The sequence below is a fragment of the Ammospiza caudacuta genome, chromosome Z (assembly GCF_027887145.1).
Source record: "Ammospiza caudacuta isolate bAmmCau1 chromosome Z, bAmmCau1.pri, whole genome shotgun sequence".
NCBI lineage: Eukaryota > Metazoa > Chordata > Aves > Passeriformes > Passerellidae > Ammospiza > Ammospiza caudacuta.
The window spans coordinates 60648023-60668997 of NC_080632.1; the positions used below are offsets into that span (position 1 = coordinate 60648023).

The 20975-nt window shown below is 38.5% G+C and overlaps 1 protein-coding gene across 1 annotated transcript in view; it reads left to right on the forward strand.

Annotated features, from left to right (window-relative positions):
- ADGRV1 (adhesion G protein-coupled receptor V1) overlaps positions 1-20975 on the forward strand; it is a 260139-nt gene that overhangs the window by 99930 nt on the left and 139234 nt on the right. Inside the window, exons 78-85 of the mRNA XM_058824411.1 lie at positions 3078-3195; positions 4060-4231; positions 8373-8615; positions 13166-13573; positions 14620-14804; positions 15861-16110; positions 16265-16404; positions 17376-17536. Of these exons, the coding sequence (XP_058680394.1) occupies positions 3078-3195; positions 4060-4231; positions 8373-8615; positions 13166-13573; positions 14620-14804; positions 15861-16110; positions 16265-16404; positions 17376-17536 (1677 nt within the window). The remainder of the gene's footprint in view (positions 1-3077; positions 3196-4059; positions 4232-8372; positions 8616-13165; positions 13574-14619; positions 14805-15860; positions 16111-16264; positions 16405-17375; positions 17537-20975) is intronic.

The following is a 20975-nucleotide window of genomic DNA, read 5'->3' on the forward strand; positions in this document are numbered from 1 at the left end:
CCTGTCAGCCCAGGGGCCAGTTTATGGAACCAGCTGGGTTTCTTATTTATATCTGAATTAATTGCCCACAGCTTGTACTGTGACATACTGTGACAGCTGAGCATGACTGTTTCTTTAAAGATGGAGTGGCATTGCAGGCTCATTTGGTTTTTTGCTATTTTCCTTGTTCCTGGGATGTGAAATTCCCACCTCAGTAGATCTGTGACTTTCAAATTCAAAGAATAAGTGGGATACTTTATGCTACAGACCCATGACTATGAAAAGAGTCATCAAGTAGCTTATGGTATGAAAATGGAAGTGTCCAAGAGAACCTGTTATAGAACGGCTGGGCTTCCATTGTTAGTTCACAGTATTGTACAGATGATTTCTCACAGTACTCTAGTGCTGCATTCAGACCAAAATATTTTCTAAAACTGTAAATACTGACTACTTATTGACAGTTTATGGCACAAAAAGATCACTGCCTTTTTTTGCTGGGTTTGTTTCTAAAGACCAGATGATTTGTATTGTGCCACTTCAGGTACTTTGCTTTCTCAGGATTCAGAATATTTTAAGCTTCTTTTACTTTTTCGTTTACCTGTTTGTTTTTTTTTCTCCTTTTCCTAACTTACTCTGTGAAACATGTTTTGAAAAAGAAAATGTCATGGAACATTTGAATACAGGAAGACATAGTTCCTACTGAGACCATAAGATTACCTAAAAGCGGAGAGACATAAAAATTTACTGACCCATTTTTTAATAATGCATTGTGGCAGGAGTGCTTGATGGGAGACAGTGGGTATAGGTTGAAATGAGATTTCATTTGAGCCTGGGTATTTTTTTCTATTGTGTACAGAGAGCCAGTGGCACGGGTTGCCTGGGGAGGTTGCATGGGCTCCCTTCGTCCCTGGAATTTTTTCAAGCCCCAAACCTCTGAGACATATGGTCTGGTTTCAGAAATAATTAAGGTTTGAGAAGAGTGTTGGACTAGACACTTCAAGGGCCCTTTTAACCTGAATTATCTTATTCTGTCAGGTGTATTTCATATACTTTGTATTTTTAATTTAAGTCTTTTTCTTTTACAATGGATGGAGTTTGTACAAAGTAGAATGAACAGCTTCTGTTTTCATTCTTTGCTACGATGCAGTTCACACCTGCAGTGTAATCATCTTCTGCTTCTGGGGATGGAGGACAGGAATTAGCATACTCAGTCACCAAGGAAGAGTTTTTCTTTCAGTCACTGTGCTACTGTGAGAAAGTGATGTCAGAATTCCAATTTCTCATAGATTTTAAATATCCTGTCAGGCTTACCAACTGTATATAAACCAATATAATCTGCAGTATAGATGAAGTTTTAGAAAGAAATTGGGCACTGGAACAAATTTTAAGTTAACTCAGTTTAGTCTAATCAAGAAAATAAGGTCCAACATTACGGGAGTGTTGTGTGTTTAGACAGTCTTAAGAAATCAGTGTGGGTATTGAGAACTAGGATTAAACTGTGTTGCTGGATGAGTGTAGGAAGCAACCAAGATCATATACAAAACTAGATCATATTAAACAAGTTATCTTCATGTGCATTATCTGTAAAATTTTCCGTGGAAGTAACCAGTGCCCTGGGTATTTATGTTAATGGTCGCGTTGCTCCACCCACACCTGTGAGGATAGGCAATGACTGGAACAGGTCAGCGTGGAAGAAAAGTGGGTGACAGGTCTTAGGTGGAAAATCTGAGGGTCCTTTATTCTTCTGCTGCAGTAACAAGAGTGCTCCCAAATACAGCCAAACACTTAAGACCTGGAATAAGGGGCGATCCCTAATTATAAACACTAACATGGAAAGTTCTAGCAACATTATAACCAATCATAACCAGGCAACATTACCCATATTAGCATGGGTAACTCTCCTGTTCAAACAAACTTAAACTCTCCCTAACTTGAAACAATGTCCCTGAACTTAGGGTGTTGCTTTCCATGGTCTCAGGTTGATCCTGGCTATGGTTGGCTGGCTGGCCAGCACAGGCCACTGGACCCCCACGTTTAATTGCAGAAGTATGTGTATAGACATGTGTTGCAATTTGTATTGAATACCACAGCTTTTATTGAATACCACAGAAGTGTATTAATATGCTCTAGTTATACCTACAGTACAAATTTCCATGAAGTTGTAACATGAGACAACGTATTAAGGTGAATGGTTAAATAGTTGTTCATGTGCATAAGCAAACACACAGTTTCTGTTCATCTTATTATATATATATTGACTTTTAGTACTAAGTGGAAGTAGATTGTCTTTTCAATTATAGAGTAAAGCCATCACTACCTGCCAGGAGAAATCCTTTAGAAGCAAGATTTGATCGGTCACTGTGAAGACATTAGTTTCCCCTCATTAACGCTGGGAATTTTTATCTTCCAATGCTGTTTTTCTGAAGTTACTTGTATTCCCCTCAGAAAAATGTAGTGTTTTGCAGCGCACAATTTCTACATATAGAATAAAGATGCAAGAGAAAAGATGATGTAATCATCTATGAAAATTGATGGGTTCAACCACATCATGGATAGGATGAATAAGAAACCTTAAGTTACATCACTGGAGGCCCATCTTTATCACATTACCTACTTTATTTGTTGAGGCCCATTTCTGTTCTGACACAATGTTTTAAGATTTATGATAAATATAGCTGGAGCGAGTATCTCATAAGGGCATTATAAGCAAGGCTTTTGAGATTGTTCTGGAGATTGCTGTAACACTTAGTCTCTTGAAGTCAAGGGACATAGAATTCAGTCAGTTTGTTGAATGCTGCTGAAAATACAAGCTTACATGCAAAAATGGTGCCAGGACTCTCATAAGTAATTTACTTCCAAAAGTTGTTATTATTCTAGTGATTAAAATAAAATTTAGAAACTCTAAGTTCTAAATTTAAAAATCTAGAGTGTAAATTAAGAATAGAAATATTAAGAGAATTGAGGTGTCTCGAAATAGTACTTTACAGCATGCTTTTGATATATGACTAGAGTTTTAACAGTTGTGCATATTAAAAGTATAATTTACTCTCAGCTTAATTTTCTGGCTTTTTTACTTTCATGGACTATTTCTTACACAGGAAGTGATCTCCAGAATGGCATTTTGGGATTCATTCCAGAAGTACAAAGTGGCCTGATACTTGATGAAGACTCAGAAAACAGAGAGGTGTTGCTGACTGTCACACGGCAACCAAACAGGTGCAGGCAACAGTGGATTCCAGTGCTCTTCCTACACTCTGTAATATATTGTCTTGAATCACAGGAGCTACTGTTAGTGGGAGATGTTTCCATCACAGAGTTTTATAATACGTGTTTCCCTTTCAGCTCCTTTAATAGCTTCACAGATTTTGGCAATGGGGCATTTAAGTTGTGAATATAATTAGGTCTGTCACTTTATTGGTATAAAGCAGAAACAGGAGAAAACTCAAATGCTTACCATTCTATACTGTGAGTCAGCAAATGTGAAGGTTTTGCTTAAGGTAATGTATTTGCACTGCTAAAGGTGTAACTCCAATTCTCACCTCTCTGTATAATGTAAGTAGCTATGAATACTACAAAAAGTAATTAAGAAGTTCTGTGTCAGTATGCTTATGTCTTCACTTTTTTCCTAATTAGCACACATATATATACATTGTACATTTGTGTGTACTTTAAATAAATATGCTCAAGTATGGTAAGTTCCTTATACTTACAGGAAAGACTAAGTCTACCTGGCTTTCCAGGCCAATGGTTACTATAGTATTAATGAAAATACTTGGGCATCCCTGCTTTCCAAGTGTCTCTTATTCAGATGATTGCATGTTATCTGAAACAAAAATTAAGAAGAATCTGGGTTCCTATAATTGCTTTATTTTCTTCTTCTGTTACTTTGTTTTAATAATCTAAATGAATATTAGAGGGAGAAATTTAAATTAAAAGAGCTGTTTTTTTCATTGTAAAGCAGCTGATTCCATAATGATAAGTTTTGAATAATATAAAACGTATGTTATATCTATGGTTTATGTTTCCTAAATCTGTTGTTCTCTCCTTCAGTACATATGTACACTTCTCTTTTGCTTATAGGGCTTTTGAAGATGTGACAGTCTTCTGGCGTGTGACCTTTAATAAAACAGCTGTTGTGCTTCTGAAGGATGGTGTGAATTTGGAGAATGAACTTGTGTCTGTGCTGGGAGCCACGACCTGTGTGGCAGGTCAAACAATGTGCAACATCTCTATTGAAATAAAACCTGATCATGTAAGTAATTATTACTCTTCATGTGCAGTGTTGAATTGCATTTTGTCAAGATGAAAAAACTCCTCTGATCCAGAGGAACTAATACTTAGTTTGAAGATAGTAACTTGATATCTGCTTGACTTCTCTGGAACATGTTTATTTATAGTCTTCTACTGACTCCATTGTGACTGATAAATATTTGGGAAGGAGATAAGTATTTAGTTTGAAGAGTAAAGTACAGTTCTTAGGTTTTTAAAAAACAGTAAAGAAAAAAAATGGAGTTGTTTCAATGAAATGTTCGATCATATACTCTCATCCTTTACACAATAAGATTTTCATCTACCAAAGCATTTCTTAAGGTGGTTGATGGAAAACATTCTGTAAGTAATATCTCATTGCACAAAAAAACCTTTGAGTCTTTCTTTTGTGTAATTTTATATTCCTAAATCTAGCACAGTGATCCCTGAAAACTCATAAAAACTGCCTAAGAATTTTTGAGTATCTAAAAATCTGTCTCTGTTTACATCTGGCTTTTGAATACTGAAGTTAAATTTAGGAGCCATCATCCACTAAATTGCATGTCTCTAAGTCTTACAGCCTTGTGAGAGTCAGCTGGCACTCTACAATACAGACATGATTGTATTAACACAAAACACAGTATTCAGTCATTTTTATTGAAAAGAGAAGGAAAAAATATTTTAGTGTGAATACCTAGGGGTCAGAGTAAGCCTTTGAGAAAGAAAGGAATAATGTTTGCCATTATTTTAAAGTTGGAGAGTTTTAAATATTTGTAAGAAATTATCCTAGCACCCAGGTGTAAGAGCCATAATGAGGGATGTGGGATTCCAGGCGGCTCTTCATAATGCAGTTTATTACATCCAATACATTCTAGTATTCTAGGGTCGTGGGCGACAGAGCCTGTGCCTACACCTGTCAGCTCCAGCTCCAGACAAACCTGAAGACCCTTTAGTTTTGGTTACAATGCATTATACACTTTTCTTTGCTGAGTATCTTACTACAGAAGAACCAATCTATACCTTAATTTTTACCTATAGCATGTCATAACTACTATTATTACCATATTCATGTTACTATTCTCTAACCACTAAAAGTTAGTACATTACAGTTTAAGCTAGAAGGTGTTTTTCAGTTTTCTTGCAGTGGAAAATTCTGAGACCTTTTTTCTACTTCAGCATCAGCAGGCTTGTTTGCCTGTGCTATCTTTCTGCTTGTTAAAAATAACTTCTTGTTTGAGGTGGGTTTATCTTTTGCTCTAAGCCATAAAAACCGCTTCTAACTAACATACCCTTTGCCTTCTTAGTTATCCAGTAAGACTGGCTCAGCAATTCTTTTCTTCTATATCAAAGCTTAGTTTCATTTCTATTCCTTCTACAGATTCTACATTGAAAAATCTTTCTGCCAAGCATACATATCTGTGAGACTTTCTTGTCAAGAATATGGCAAAGCTAGTAGCAAAGCTGAGGTCTGGGCAATGGAAAATTAGTAGATGGGAAGATTTCCATGTTTTCTTCTGACTCAGTTCTAGAAAATATTGCAACATGCTATATGTGGGAAATAGGGATTTCCTATTTAGGAGATAGGATGCATTCCCTTATTTCACTAAGGGAGCCATTTTCATTCTCCATCTTCAGATGTTATTTTTACATCACAGAGTCAATGAATAGGTGTATACGGCACAGGCTGCCCTGCTGGGTAAACTGAGATTATGAACCTCTTTACATCAAAGAAGTGATATCAGTATTTAATTACAGCAGTGCACAGCGTGCAGAGACATGCGGTTGTGCCACATGAAGCACAAGCCTGTGCCATCCTAGCAAGTGCTACCAGAAGGGTAAAGCTCCCCATTCATTCCAGTATAATTGTGGCTGTCATTAGTCAAGGACATTTCATTCAGAGAACCACCTAACAATTTAATTGAAAACATATACTATTTATCTCTCCAAATATTTCCTAATTCTTCTTCTGGTTCTTCTTTCATAAGTAAGCTTGTAAATCAGTAGTAAATGTATTAAAAATGATGATATAGCAAATACATTAAGTGCTTTACATTTTTGAAGGATACATTCTAGCTTTCGTAAGTTTTACTTCTTCAGCAGTACTGAGTTTATTAGCTAAAAATCCTAAAATTAAAGTAGGATTTCAAAGATTTCAGGGTTGAAACACAAAGCTTTTTTATGTAGTAGGTTGGCCCTAGCTTGATGCCAGGCATCCACCAAAGCCTCTCTGTCACTCCCTTTGCAGGGGAGAGAAAATATAGTAATGCATTTATGACTTTAGACAAGGACCAGGAGAGATCACTCACCAAACACCATCATGGGCATAATAGGCTCAAATTACAGATACTGAATGAATTTTTTGCTAACATTAGCAGAGTAGGATAATCAGAAGTAAACTGAGACCTTAAAACACCTTCCTTCCTCCCCTCCCTCCTTCCAGTTCTACCTCCTCCCCTCCAGCAGCAAATGGAGCTGCAAATGGGGGTTATGTTCATTTCATCACACGTTGTTCCTGCTGCTGCTCAGGAAGAGGAGTCTTTTTCCTGCTTCGCCATGGGGTCGCTCCAATGGGAAGCTTCTCCAACATGAGTCCATACCACAGGCAGCAGTTCTCCATAAACTGCTGAAGTGTGGGTGATCCTTCTGTTGCCCTTTCAAGGGCAGGCTGCTCCAGTGTGGATCGCCCACACGGCCACAAGTCTGACCAGGAAGCCTGCTCCAGTGTGGGCTCCTTTCTCCATGGGTCTGCAGGTCCCTGCCAGGAACCTGCTCAAGTGTGGACCACCCATGGGGTCATAACCTCCTCTCAGGCATTCCCCTGCTCCAGTATTGGGATCCTCCATGGGCTGCAGGTGGATCTTTGCATGCTTATGGATGTCCGTGGGCTGCAGGGGCCCAGCTGCTTAACCATGGACTGCAGGGGAATCCCATCTGAAGAACTTTCTCCCCCACACAGACCTTGGTCCTCTTATGTGTTGTCACCCTGCTCTATTCTGGCCACAATCATATCTGCATGAGAACAGGTTTCTTACTTCTTAAATATATCATAGAGATGTTCTGATTGGCTCAGCTATAGCCAGTGTCATGCCCATCTTGGAGCTGTTTGGCATTGGCTCTGGCAGACAGAACTTGTGGCAGCTGGGGAGAACTTCGGACAGCTTCTCACAGAAGCCCCTCCTCTAGCTCCACTGATACCAAAACCTGGCTATAGAAATTCAATTTTAAAAATTGTAAAAAAAAAAAAAAAAAAAAAAAGGCTTCAGTGATTGCCATTTTTGGAATTTTAGAATGGAATTTTTTGAATTTTAAAATTAAAATTTGGATGTCTATTTTTAAATGTTACATTTGTGCTGTAGGTATAAAATAAAAGACGAGGCAGAGCATCATATTGTAAAGTTAACATTGCTACCTTATTTTCAACAAGGAAACAAAGTTCCACAGCCTATATTTTCAGAGTGAAATATTTCCCTATATGTGAAACATCACAAAAGTCTATCAAATAGTATTGTCTAAGCTCTGAGATTTTAAATAAATTGATTTAAGTGTGCAAATCTACTAAGTTTTTAATTTCTTGTAAAAACATGCATGGACATACTAGTGTCTAAATGCTTAAGTTGTATATAAAATGTTTTTCAGAATTTTAACTGATATCAGTACTTGAATACAGGAAAGTTATTATACAGATTAATTGCATTTTCAAAATTGCATACTTAATTCTGTGCAGTATTTCCAAAAGGGAGTAGGATATGCCTTTTTGTAAGGTAAAAAGAAAATGAAAGAGCAAATTCTTCATAAGTCGTACATCTATGTAAATCTATAATCTGGAATATGGCACTTTTGGAGGGTACTGTCATTTATGTCAAATTTACAGTCACTATACCTGCACTATTTAAGTAGCTACTGTAACGCAGCAAGTTCTGTATGAAAATCTGGGATTTAATAATAGTGCCTGACAGAGTGATGTTCATTGCAGTATTGTTTTTATGATATATTTTATTGTACTTATTGCACATTTCAGGAAGTGTGCTTGTGTAGTGTTATTAAAGTGATCCACTGTGCATACAATGTAATATATAAACATTTATTCAAAGCTGAAAGTTATTAGTAAGCCTTACAATGACATGAAAATCATCATTCACTTACAGGTTCCAGAATTTGAAACTTATATTTTTGTTGAGCTGTATGCTGTAAGCGCAGGAGCTGCTTTGAACAACAGTGCCAGATTTGCTTTTATAACTGTCCTGGAAAGTGATGCTCCTCATGGTTTGGTGTATTTTGCTCTGGGATCTCGATTTGCTGTTGCTTATAAGAAGACAGCTTTAATCAGTCTGCAAGTTCTTAGGGATTCTAGTACATCAGTAACCACAATGGTTACCTACAGTATGCAGGTAAGACTTATTATTATTTAATTTATTTTAATGTGTCTTTCTGATGTTTAGGAAAGCACAAACTTCCAGCTCTTCAGGGAGATAGTGAGAGGGTTCCCCTGGGAGAATGCCCTCAAGGACAAAGGAATGGAACAGAGCTGACAGATCCTTAAGAAAGTCTTCCATAGAGCACAGGAGCTAGCAATCCCCAGGAGTAAGAAATCAGGCAATGAAGGCAGGAGACTGGCATTGCTGAGTCAGAACCTGCTGGTCAAACTAGAGAGAAAGAAACAAATGCACAAGCAGTTGAAGCAAGGACAGGTGAGCTGGAAAGAGACTGGAGATAGACTGTGAATGTATAAGGAAGGTCAAGGTGAAGCTGGAAGTGAACCAGGCAAAGGATATAAAAATGACAGGGAGGGCTTGTTAACCAGAAAGGTATGTTAACTAGAAAGAGAAGGTCAAAGAAGGTGTTTCCCCCTGATAAACAATGCTGGGAAACTGGTAGCAACAGATTAACAAAAGGCTGATGGACTCAACATTTTTTTGCCAGTCTTCTCTGGCAACCTTTTTTCCTACACCTTTGTAGTGGGTGGACAGCAGGATGGGGCCTGGGAGAGCAAGTCCCTCCCACGGTATGGGAAAATAGGTCAGGTTTGTGACTACATGAGGAAATTGAATATTCACAGTTCTGTGGGACCTAAAGAGATGCATCCCAAAGTCCTGAGGGAATTGGTTGATGTTGTTGCCAATACAGTATCCCTTGTTACTTGGAAAGTCTTGACAATCAGGTGAAATCCCTGGTGACTGGAAAAGGAGTATTACTATATCCATCTTTAAAAAGGGAAGAGTAGAAAGGAAGACCCTGGGAACAGTCAACCTGTTGGCCTCCCCTTTGTGCCTGGGAAGATCATGGAACAGATCCTCCCAGGAGCTCTGCTAAGGCATGTGGAGGACAGGCAGGAGCTTGGAGAGAGCCAGCACAGCTTCACCAAGGGAAAATCTGTTTGACAAACTAGTGGGCTTCTCTGATGAGATGACTACATTAGAGTACAAGGGAAGGGTTACAGATGTCATTTATCTGGGCTGCCATAAAGCCTTTGACACATAACTCACAAGATCCTACTCTCTAAATTGGAGAGAGATGGGTTTTATGTTGTATTTGAATGGACTGTTATTTGATGGATAACAAAGTGGTTGGATGGTCACATCCAGAGGGCCGTAGTCAGTGCCTCAGACTGTCAGTGACAAGTGGTGTCCCTCAGGGATCTGTATTGGGACCAGTGTTATTTACTGCCTTCATTAATGGCATAGACGAAGGGATCGGGTGCGCCCTTAGGAAATTTGCAGATGACACCAAGCTGAGGGGTGTGGTTGACACTCCTGAAGGATGAGATGCCATCCAGAGGCACCAGGACAGGCTCAGGAAGTGGCCTTAGGGAATCTCATTTAACAAGAGATGAGGTTTAACAAGACCAAGTGCAAAGTGCTGCGCCTGGGTCAGAGCAGCCCCCAGTACGGGCTGGGGGTGAACAGATGGAGAGCTGCCCTGCCCCGAAGGACATGGGGTGCTGGTGAGGGGCTGGACATGAGCCAGCCATGGGCACTTGCAGCCCAGAAAGCCAAATGCGTCCTGGGCTGCATGCAAAGCCCTGTGGGCAGCTTTGGAGGGAGGAGATTCTGCCCCTCTGCCCCACTCTGGTGAGACCCCACCTGCAGAGCTGCCTCCAGCTCTGGGCTCCTCAGCACAGGAAGGACATGGAGCTGTTGGAGCAAGACAGGAGGAGGCCACTCAGTTCATCAGAGGGATGGAGCACCTCTGCTGTGAGGAATGCTGAGAGAATTGGGATTGATCAGCCGGGAGAAGAGGCAGCTTTGTGCTGACCCAATTGCTGCCTTCTAGTGCCTAAAGGAAGCCTATCTGAAAGTTGGAGAGGGACTTTTGGCAAGGGCACGTAGTGACAAGAGGGAATGGCTTAAAATTGAGAGACAGTAGGTTTAGATTAAATATCAGGAAGCAATTCTTTACTGTGAGGGTGGTGAGGCACTGGCAAGAGAAGCTGTGGACGCCACATCCCTGTCGGTGTTCAAGGTCAGGTTCAATGGAGCTCTGAGCAATCTGGTCTGGTGAAAGTTGTCTCTGTCCACTGCAGGGGCTTTGGAACTAGATGATCTTTAAGGTCCTTTTCAACCCAAACCATTCATAAAATCATGGCTTTATGGTTCATTTTATAATTGAAATTAATTAAATAATAATAAATTAAATATTTTATTATTCTTTAAAGTAAATATCACTGTGATTAGCATTTTTTCAGGAAACAGCCAAACATTTGCTGAGCCTAGCTTCTTTGGTTTTCCATTATTAAAAGAAATTTTTCTTATTGCATTGTCAAGAATACTTTTTTAGCAATATCTTTCAGTGGTCTCAAAGATTATGGTCAGCCAGGTATCTAATATATTTTTTTCTTTGTTCTAAGGCTCTTGTGAGCCTTCAATTTTTGAGGCTTTTTCATCTGAAATTTTTATCCTGATGGTTGTATTTACAACATCCAGATAGCAGGACACTTGTTCTGTTAGCGTACAAAACTATTATTAGTACCAGAACATATATAGGAAAAGAGAGAGGAATTATTCAAATTTTATTCAATATTCTTGGAGAACTAAACAAAAAATTGTTCTTCTTATCAAAAATAGCATGTGCTAAAGTAAATTTTATCATCCCCATTGATTTTTGTTGGATTATACCCTTTATGCAAAATAAACGCCATAATCCAACAATTTTTGAGACGTTTACATCTGAAGCACAAGACTCTTCTAGCTGTTGACACTTTTTTCTCTTAAATGCACACCTCACTCATCATTATTGCAGCTGATGAAGTTTCTCCTTTAGCAGATTGCAAAAACATGATTCCTGCCACTTCCTTATTATGTGTGAATCCACCATCAGGGCACAGGTTACAAGAGATGCTCTTTCAAGTTTACAACCATCAGTAGTAGTTAGCCTGACCAACTTTGAATATTTGTGATTTTATGCCTAAAATCATTGTTTTGGGGGTGAATTATTATATACTTACCCTTTATAATAAACTTACCCTTTATAATAAAAGGTTCTGCATTCTGTTGTTATATTGAATGCATATCTATTTTAGCTATATAGGTTTACATTGTATTTCCATCCATTTATTATATAGTAATTGGCCAGTGTTTCAATTAGATTGTATAGTAACAAATTTTCACATTTATTCAACCTAAGAATTCACTATAATTTAGCTGTTAAATGGAAAAGAAATTGCTACTGTCCAGTGTATATTTAAGCTAAAATATAGTGGACAATCTCTTATCCATTTTTAATTTTTATAACCAACCTTCTTTAGACATTTTTTAGGTTTTGAGGGTGCATGGCCAAATACTGAAGTATTGGTATTATTAGGTGCTCTAAAATAAGAGGCCACAGCAGACAGGAAGGCAATAACTGGAAACTGATGTTTATATCTACCTACAAATGTTTCTTAGACATTGTTCTTGTCACTAGTGCTTTTATTTTTGCTTATTTCCATTTCCTACTGGGAAGGGATAAACAAAAGGAAACTTCCCCCTGGAATTTTCACAGGTGATACAATCATGTCTACTGCAATTTTGAACAGGTACAGGCTGCATTGACTTACCAGGTTCTCCAATGGACTCAGAAAATGTCTGATTTATTCCATAAATAAGCTCTACTAATAAAAGCTAAATATTTTCAAAACGGGTCTAGTACTTCACAAATAAAAATCCTAATTTTTTTCAGTAGGAGACCTTTACTTAGGAGTCAGTATACAAGCTGCCCTTATTAAATTAATATATACTTTTGAAGAAATAATACAGTTGAATAATAGCTCAGGTTAGTTTCCTCTTAAAGAAAGTTTATTATATAACCAGATGTAATGTAAAGGCTACGGCAAGTGACAAAAAGAACAAGACTTTGAAGAATGAAACAGTATCTGCAAACCTCATGGAAGGTAAAACCAGTGTTGCTTCACAAGGAAATAAGGAATTACTGAATATATGTATTCTATAGCATTTGCTTTGCCTTTGTATTAAATGGATTATTCATCTTTTAAGTATGTATTCTGGGACTGAAAATACCATGAATTGATATTGATTTGGACACAGATTTCCAAAACTTTTGCTTTACTTTTATTTAGTTTTGTACGTATTTGTAATGCTTTTCTCTACCCTAAAGTGAGGGACTTTGTGCTGTAGTCATAGTCTTACATCAGCCATTCTGGAATTCACACATGTGCTAACATTTCTGTAGTATTTATTTACACGGCAAGTTTTGTGGTTTTTGTTCTGGAAAAGAAAGAGACTCTTTTTACTACTGACAATACATAATTCTTCTCCTAGGTTTGATTGATTACTAATTCAGGGAGATAATTATTTTAAATGCAATAATTTCATCACTCATAGCTGCTTTTTGAAAGAGGACTTCTTTTTTACAGATTTTGTTTTTAAAGTACGTTCTACAGCAGGTGGTTTGAACAATTGCAGCTATCATAATGTTACCTAAAACTCTTTCGGTTTGTTTTAAGGAACTACAAAAACCTGAACCTATTGGACGGACCTTCATATCTCCAGCTGTGGCAGGACAAGATTTTGCCAGGTCTGAAGGTTTATTGACTTTTGAACATGGACAGAGAAATGCATTCCTGGATGTTACCCTGACTCCAAAGACAGGATCTTTAAACCCATTTCCTAAACGTTTCCAGGTTGTACTTTCTAATCCCACAGGCGGTGCCAGGATAGATGATGTGTATGGTATTTCTAACATCACCATTGTCTCAGATTTGGACTCCTTGCCAGTTTGGGGACTGATTGATCAACTGCATCAGCCTCTTGACGATGCCATTTTATACAGGATCCTTCAGAATCTGAATGTCAAAGTGGCTACAGAAACTACAGAAGAGCAACTTACTGCTGTGGTGCATATAATAGATAAGGTAAACACATCCTGTTTGTTCTTAAATGACTAATGACATTAATTAGAGTATAATAACACAACAAGACACATGCACACACACATATATATACATATACATACATACATATATATATATACATATATATAAATATATATATATAAAGGCAGATCACATCCACAGCAGTGACTCAGAAGCACAGACTGTAAAAGTGGAAATTGGGAAGTCCCACAATCAAGGAAGGAGTTTGTCTACCACTAGTTAGGAGGTGGCAAGAAATCAGAAATCAAATAGATTGAAATGAGCAACTAGTACTAATTTTACATACATACTTGTAGCTCTAGATTTTCTACTGTGCAATTTTCCTTTTGGTGCTGCAGTTTCATAGAGATTATGATGTTTTCTTGACTCTTGGTTCACACCTTTGTTGCTTTTAGGCCTGGCACAATCCCTGCTCCTATCTATACAGCAAACTGCAGTCAACACACATCAAATCCTACTTGGGCCAGCAGGAGTCTACTGTACTCAAACCAAGCATCAGTCTTTTTTCCTCCAGTAGCTTAGGGAATTGGGTTCTCAGGGTAGCTGAGTGCTTAAGCATTGCTCTAATTTCTGTGAAAATTATGGATTAGTTTTATGGCATTCTATCTCTTCTGGACCCTTGGAATAATGCATAGAAGCTGGAAAATTTCTAAATACCTAGATACAAAGCATTATTACAAACCCATTCATTTTTGATTGCTGCCACAAAGAAAATTGAGAAAATAATTTTAAAACTTCTAGGATTCAAAAATATTTGGTTTGTGAAAGAATAATTAATGATTATTAAAGAAATCCTTTCTTTAATAATCAAATCCCCTAGTAAGCATATCTTTATGTAGTTTTGACAGATTGTGTTTTATGCCCTGGAAACTCCTATGTGATCAGGAGTTGGGAAAAATATTCTGAACCTTCAGTTTGAATATTGAAATCCCAGAGAAGATACCACTAAGCTATTGAACATGAGGAAATGTCACAAGCAGATTCTTTTGTGTAAAATGTTGCTTGATTTCTTCTCCTCTCATTAGGTTACAGGTGTAGGTGAGGAACTGTTACTCACTGATAAAAGTAGAAGTCTATTCTATGAGATACTCTGTGCTCTGGCTAGCCCAAAACGCAAAGACACACAAGGATATAGCCTGCTTGCTGAGGTGACTGAGAAGTTTGCTTTTTCTCTGTTGACTGGGATAAAGTGTGGATCACCAGGAGAAAGGTTAGTAAGCTTGAATTCATAATATGTTTTGTAAATACACGACAATTTACCAATATAGAAAATCTAAATTATATTTTCAGAAAAGGAACTTATCTCCTATCTAGTATGTTACCCATATGTGAATGTATTGTTACAGTGTCATAATCTTGCAAAGCATTGCATCACACTGCCAGTACATATAGTGCTTTGTAAGACTGGGTGTAACACATAACTGTTACTTTGGAATGGGTTAGATATGGGAAGATGAGTCAGGAGATCTGATATGTATTGATGCACCTTGAGCTCAAATATTGCCTGGAAAAGTATGCGTTATTCTTGCTAAAAAAATAATATGTGATTGTATGATGCAGAGCTATGTTCTAAGCCTTAGATGAAAGTTGACAACCCAAAATTTCTACTGGCATTTTTTAATTTGTATGTTCTTGGTTTTGCTCACTTGAACATTGTTTTAAAATGTTTAAAGCTACTCGTAGTTTTAAATTGCTAGTTTTGTCTCCAAGAGCATAATAGCCTCATCAAGCTAATGGGCAGGAGAAATAGGTGACTGAGAAATCAATTATTCTTTTTCATGAGACAGGTGGTTTTAAACACTTTGTTTCCCCATTGGGGATCTAATAAACAGCTGGTGGTGGAATGTGTGTTCAGTGTTTAGAACTTAAAAGTTAAAATTCTTTATTCCATGCATTTTGCATCATCTGTTGGGAAAAAAATAATGCAACATCATCCATTTTAATGCCTCCCCTGTTTTTTAGACTCAGTTCTACATCAAGTTGTATCAATGAGTGTTTTGATAAGCTAATTCACTATGGAAAGGTTTTAGTTGCAGGTCATAAGGAGCAAGTCCCAGAGAAGAAATGAAGATGCTGAAATATGTAAAAAATTCAGCCTTTTTTTTCCCCATAGAAACTGAAACAGTGTGCCAATTAAATATGACAAGTCTATAAATGACGAATTAATAAAGTACTAACAAATCACAAATACATTTTAGAGTTGTTATATGATGAATAGTGAAGCTTGGTCCCACTTACCAGCCTTATTGCTTTTCCATTTCCACAGAGGCAAAAATATCCTTGACAGCTGCCCATATATTGCAATAATGGCTCACAACTGGTATCCTCAGCAAATCAATGGACATAGATTTAATGGAAAAGATGGAGATTCTATTCAAGTACCTGAACATCTACTAGAGGTCTCTGTAGTATTACCATCTCCCCAAGAAGAGAACTGTGAATCTGTACAGTTCACAGAATACAGCAGTCAGCAGTGGTTCCTTACTGGAGATAAAGAACTTGCCCTGAAGAACAAGGTTTGAAGATAATGCAATTTTTTTTGCAAGAATTAGTTTTAATCTAGATATTGCTCAAAACATAATAAGTGTTTCATGGTTGTCTCTGATTAAAATGAACACTGTGTTGGATCTTAATATTAAATATATCTTTACATTGTACATGTTGTTTCAGGTTCTTTCAATGAGCTTGAAGGGTCAGAGTTCACAACCTTTGAAAGATAATAGTGAAGTAATTTATCGTATTTATGCTGAAGGAAGTCGGATTGTTCCACAGAAGTCTCTGTGTCTCCTCTGGAATCAAGCTGCTGAAAGGTTATTTTATTATTGTGTTTAGTTTTACATTTTCTACCATGAATCTATGTATTTGTGTAAAATGTGATAATGCCAATTAAATAATTTGCAAATATAAAATTGATCCATTTAATGTCTTTTTAATTTTTCTGGCCATTTTACCAGTACATAAAATGTTTTTTATAATAAAATGAGTAGTTATTCTATCTCAGATATTTCTCAGACTTCACCCTTTTTTCATCAAAATACTATTTAGATTGCACAATGATGCATTAGGTTACAGTGATTAAGGCCATAAATCTAGAATTGCATCAATGAATGTGTTAATGACTTGGAGATAGTAACGTTCTGTATCCTGTTGAAGTCTAGTTGATTTAGATTTAATTTCATTAGACCAACTGGATGATATCAGCCTGCTATTGATACAAACTATTTGTTTGCAGGAGGGTATGCACCACAATCTACCTGTATGCTCTCCTTTTATCTATGCACAAATTCCAGTAGAAATGGCTTAAGCTATCACCTGTAGTATGCCTTATCCTTTTTCCAAACCCCTTCAGCAATATGGAAAAAAACTCAACAAAAACCAAAGAACAAAAAAACCACCTGAATTTTAGTTTCAAACCAAAAAAGAGCAGTATAAAATGTTCTCCATAACAGGATAAGGTGTTGAGCAAATAAATTAACTATTTGAAAAGTCAGACAGACCTAGAAATCTAGCAGAAATTTTAAAAACATGGCCACAAAAATTCCCTAGTGAAAAAGAGTTAATTTCAATACATTTACAAAAATTAAAAAAAAAAAAATGAAAACCAACATTTTAATATCATGTAAATGTGCTTTTCTGAGCACTGCACATGATAGACTACAGAAAACACCTCTGCAGTAATTTAGGGAAGTTGGTATTCCAGGAATACAACAAAAATTTTTAAGCCTGCTTAAAATGTGAATTACGCAAGTCCATTTCCAATTTTGTGAAATTTGTTTTGCAGCTGGCTGTCCGATAGCGGGTTCTGCAAGGTGGTTGATGACACATCAGATTATGTGGAATGCTCCTGTTCTCATATGTCCGTTTATGCAGTTTATGCCCAAACAGATAACTTGTCTTCATACAACGAGGCTTTTTTTTCTTCTGGATTCATCTGTATTTCAGGTCAGTTCATTTAAGACAGTTTGCTGTCTTATTAATAACAACTGATGACCAGTAAAACTGGTTGATTGATTATTAACATTTTTGGTAGCTGATGACAATCTTTTTATTTAGTGGAATATTGAATGAATGTTAACTAGCTTCATGTTATTAGAGGTGCCATCTTGTCTGGCATTTGCACAATGACAAATTTTGCCGCTGGAAAAAAATGTGAGGCATGGAAATATCACAGAATCAACTAAGTTGGAAAAGATTTTTGAGGTCATCGAGTTCAACCTATGAGCTAACAACACCTTGCCAACTAGACGATGGCTCTGGGTGCCACATCCAGTCTTTTCTTAAACACATCCAAGGGTGGTGATTCCACCACCTCCCTGGGCAGCCCATTCGCATCCCTGCTGGCTCATATTTTGGCACATAGGGGCAGCCTGCTCCTGTACCTTCACGATTGTTTTCTTGAAGTATGTCCACTTTCCTGGATCCCTTTGCTTTTGATGGCTGTTTCCTAAGGTACTCTCCTAAAAAGCCTCCTGAATTCCACACTCTGGAAGTCTTGTGTAGAAGTGTAGAAGTTTTATTGAAGTTTCGATATCCTTGTTTCACTGAATATTAAGAACTCTATTATTTCATGGTCACTGTGCCCCAGATGGCCTCTGACCCCCATATCTCCCACCAGCTCCTCTCTGTTTGCAAACAGCAGGTCTAGCAGCCCCACCCCTGGCAGGCTCACTCACCATCTGTGACGAGAAGCTCTCCTCTGTAAACTCCAAGAACCTCTACACTGCCTCTTTTCCACCGTGTTGAGTTCCCAGCAGATACCTGGCAGGTTAAATGTCCTACAAGAACAAGAGCTGGCAATCTTGAAACATCCTCCAGCTGCTTATACAATAATTCATCCATCTCTTCATCCTGGTTGGGTGGTCTGTAGGAGACTCCCACCAGGATGTCAGCCTTGATGGCCTTTCTCTGATTCTTACCCATGGCACTTGATCTTACTGTCATTAATCTCAAGTCCCATGGTGTCCAGATCCTCCCTAACATACAGAGCTGCCCCTCCACTCTTCTCCCTCTCCTGTCTCTTGTGAAGAGCTTGTAGCCATCCACTGCAGTGCTCCAGTCCTGCAAGTCATCCCACCACATTTCTGTGATGGGGACTCTGCCATCGCTTTCCTGCTGTGCCATGGCGTCCAGCCCCTTGTTTGTACCCCACACTGCAAGCATCAGTGTCCACGCACTTCAGCTGTGCTGCTGATTTCACCCCTGACTGTGGCTTACCACCCTTGGGCTCACCTCTGGAGTGCCTGGTTTCATCCCCTTCCTCCTCCAAACCGAGTTTAAAGCGTTCTCAATCAGCCCTGCCAACTCATGGGCTAGAATCCTTTTGCCCTTGTTGAACAGATGGAGCCCATCTGACTCAAGCAGGCCTAGTGCTGTAAAAATTGCCCATGGTAGAAAAACCAAAATTCCTCTGATGGCACCAGCCCTTAAGCAGCCATTCCATGATAATGTGGGTTTTCCTATTCCTTTTATCATTCATCCCTGCTCCTGAAGGAACTGAGCAGAACCACACCTGTGCTCCTGCCCCATCAACCAATCAACCCAGAGCCCTGATGTCCTTTCAAATGACCTGGTACCCTTCTTGTCATCACTGCCAACCTGGATGAGCAGCAGTGGGTAATAATCAGAGGGATGAATTAGTTCAGGGAATCTCCTGCTGATATCCCATACCTGGGCCCCAGGAGAGCAGCAGACTTCCCTGTGGAACAGGTCTGGGTGACATACAGGGCCCTCAGCTCCCCTTAGGTGATGAACTTTTCACACTACCCTTCTTCTCTTCTTAATTTCCTGAGGTTGTGATCCATCTGACAGACAAAGTGCACCTGGGACACTCTCCAGATGTTTTTGTTAACCATCATCTGCCTGAGTCTCTGGACCCAGGGCTTGTACCTATTCTGTAAGGGCACCTGGGAAAGTGATGGGGGTCAGGAGGGAATTTTGCTACCTCTCTGAGTAGGTACCCATTTCCATTCCCCCCGCCTGCTGGGTCTCCTCCTTCTGCCTGATGGTAAGAGGGACGGGCTCCTCTGACTCCTGCCAAGTTCCTCTCAGGTTGCAAGGCTGTAACTCCACAAGTCTATTTCTCTTTTTGCTCTCCCTAATACTCCTTAGCCTTTCTACCTCTTGCTTAAGCTCTGCTACCTGACAGAGCAGATCATTCACCAGCTCACACCACGCACAGGTGCCTTTAGCACTGTGCTCTGGTATTGCCCTGCAGCCAGGGATCTGGACAGCTGTGTCCTTCCTGGCAGGTTCTCTTTGGGCTTAGCAGTTTTGCTGGCAGCAGCAGCAAATGGCTTTTTGACCATTTGTAAGCCACTACTGGATCTAGTCAAGTTGGTAGAAAAAAAACAAAAAAACAAAAAAACCCAACCAAAAGACACCCATCTTACACAACCCACCACCAGGAGCTGGGAGAGCATCTTCATCCCTCCTGTACAAACTGCTGTACCATGCTCTCACTGCTGTGCCGTGCCCCTGCTTGCCTGGTCTGGCTCAACACGCTCCCTAGAGCAATTTAAATCTCCTACATGTGATCCTAGCATATCCCTTGCTTGCCTGTTTCTTAGGGATGATTGGCTGTTTCTTAGGGATGATTTATTGAAAAGAGATAATATGTCATTCATCTGGGGGAAGAAACTTAAAAATCCTAAATTCATCTGTGTTTCTAGCAGGAGTACTGTAATCCTCTTTGTCAAATTTCTTTGACAATTTTAGCTGGAATTTACACTCAGAAATGATAACTCAGGGGAGATAGATTCCATTACACTCTGCTGCCTTACTGCTGCCCAAGATCTTGGGAAAACACCCTAAGAGTTTAACCTATAATTAACATGACTCTTCATTAGCAGCTTCAGCAGCATAAATCACAAAATGTGAAGCAGGAAGCAGGGGATCTAAGTTCAGAAATCAACTTGGCTTCTGAAGGAGCCTTTCAGATTGCAGCTGGTTTACTATTATGTTGCAGCAATCACAAAGAAAAGTAAATTTTCTCAGAACCACAGAATTATTTAGGTTGGAAATGAACTCTTGCATTTATGGGCACTAAAAGCAATGGGCTTATTATGGAAATATGCTAAATGGAATTCTTGACTAATTTAACCCCCTAAATGGGCGTCTGGTTGCGCTTCTTGTGAGGTTTATGACTTCTATATTAGATCATCACTATATGAGTAACGAAAATTGTGTAAGCAGCTAAATCACCTATTTACCCCTTCCAAGCAAACTGCTCTAACAGATTAAATCTAGGCTCCTTAATGTTTTTAAAATGTCAGTCAAAGAAAATAAAGGCAAAGAAAGAGGAAAGACCTCTCCATTTTTTTACCTGCTCCACACAAATTGATTTATATTTTATTTGGTTGTATTTAACAATAAAAAAAGGAGA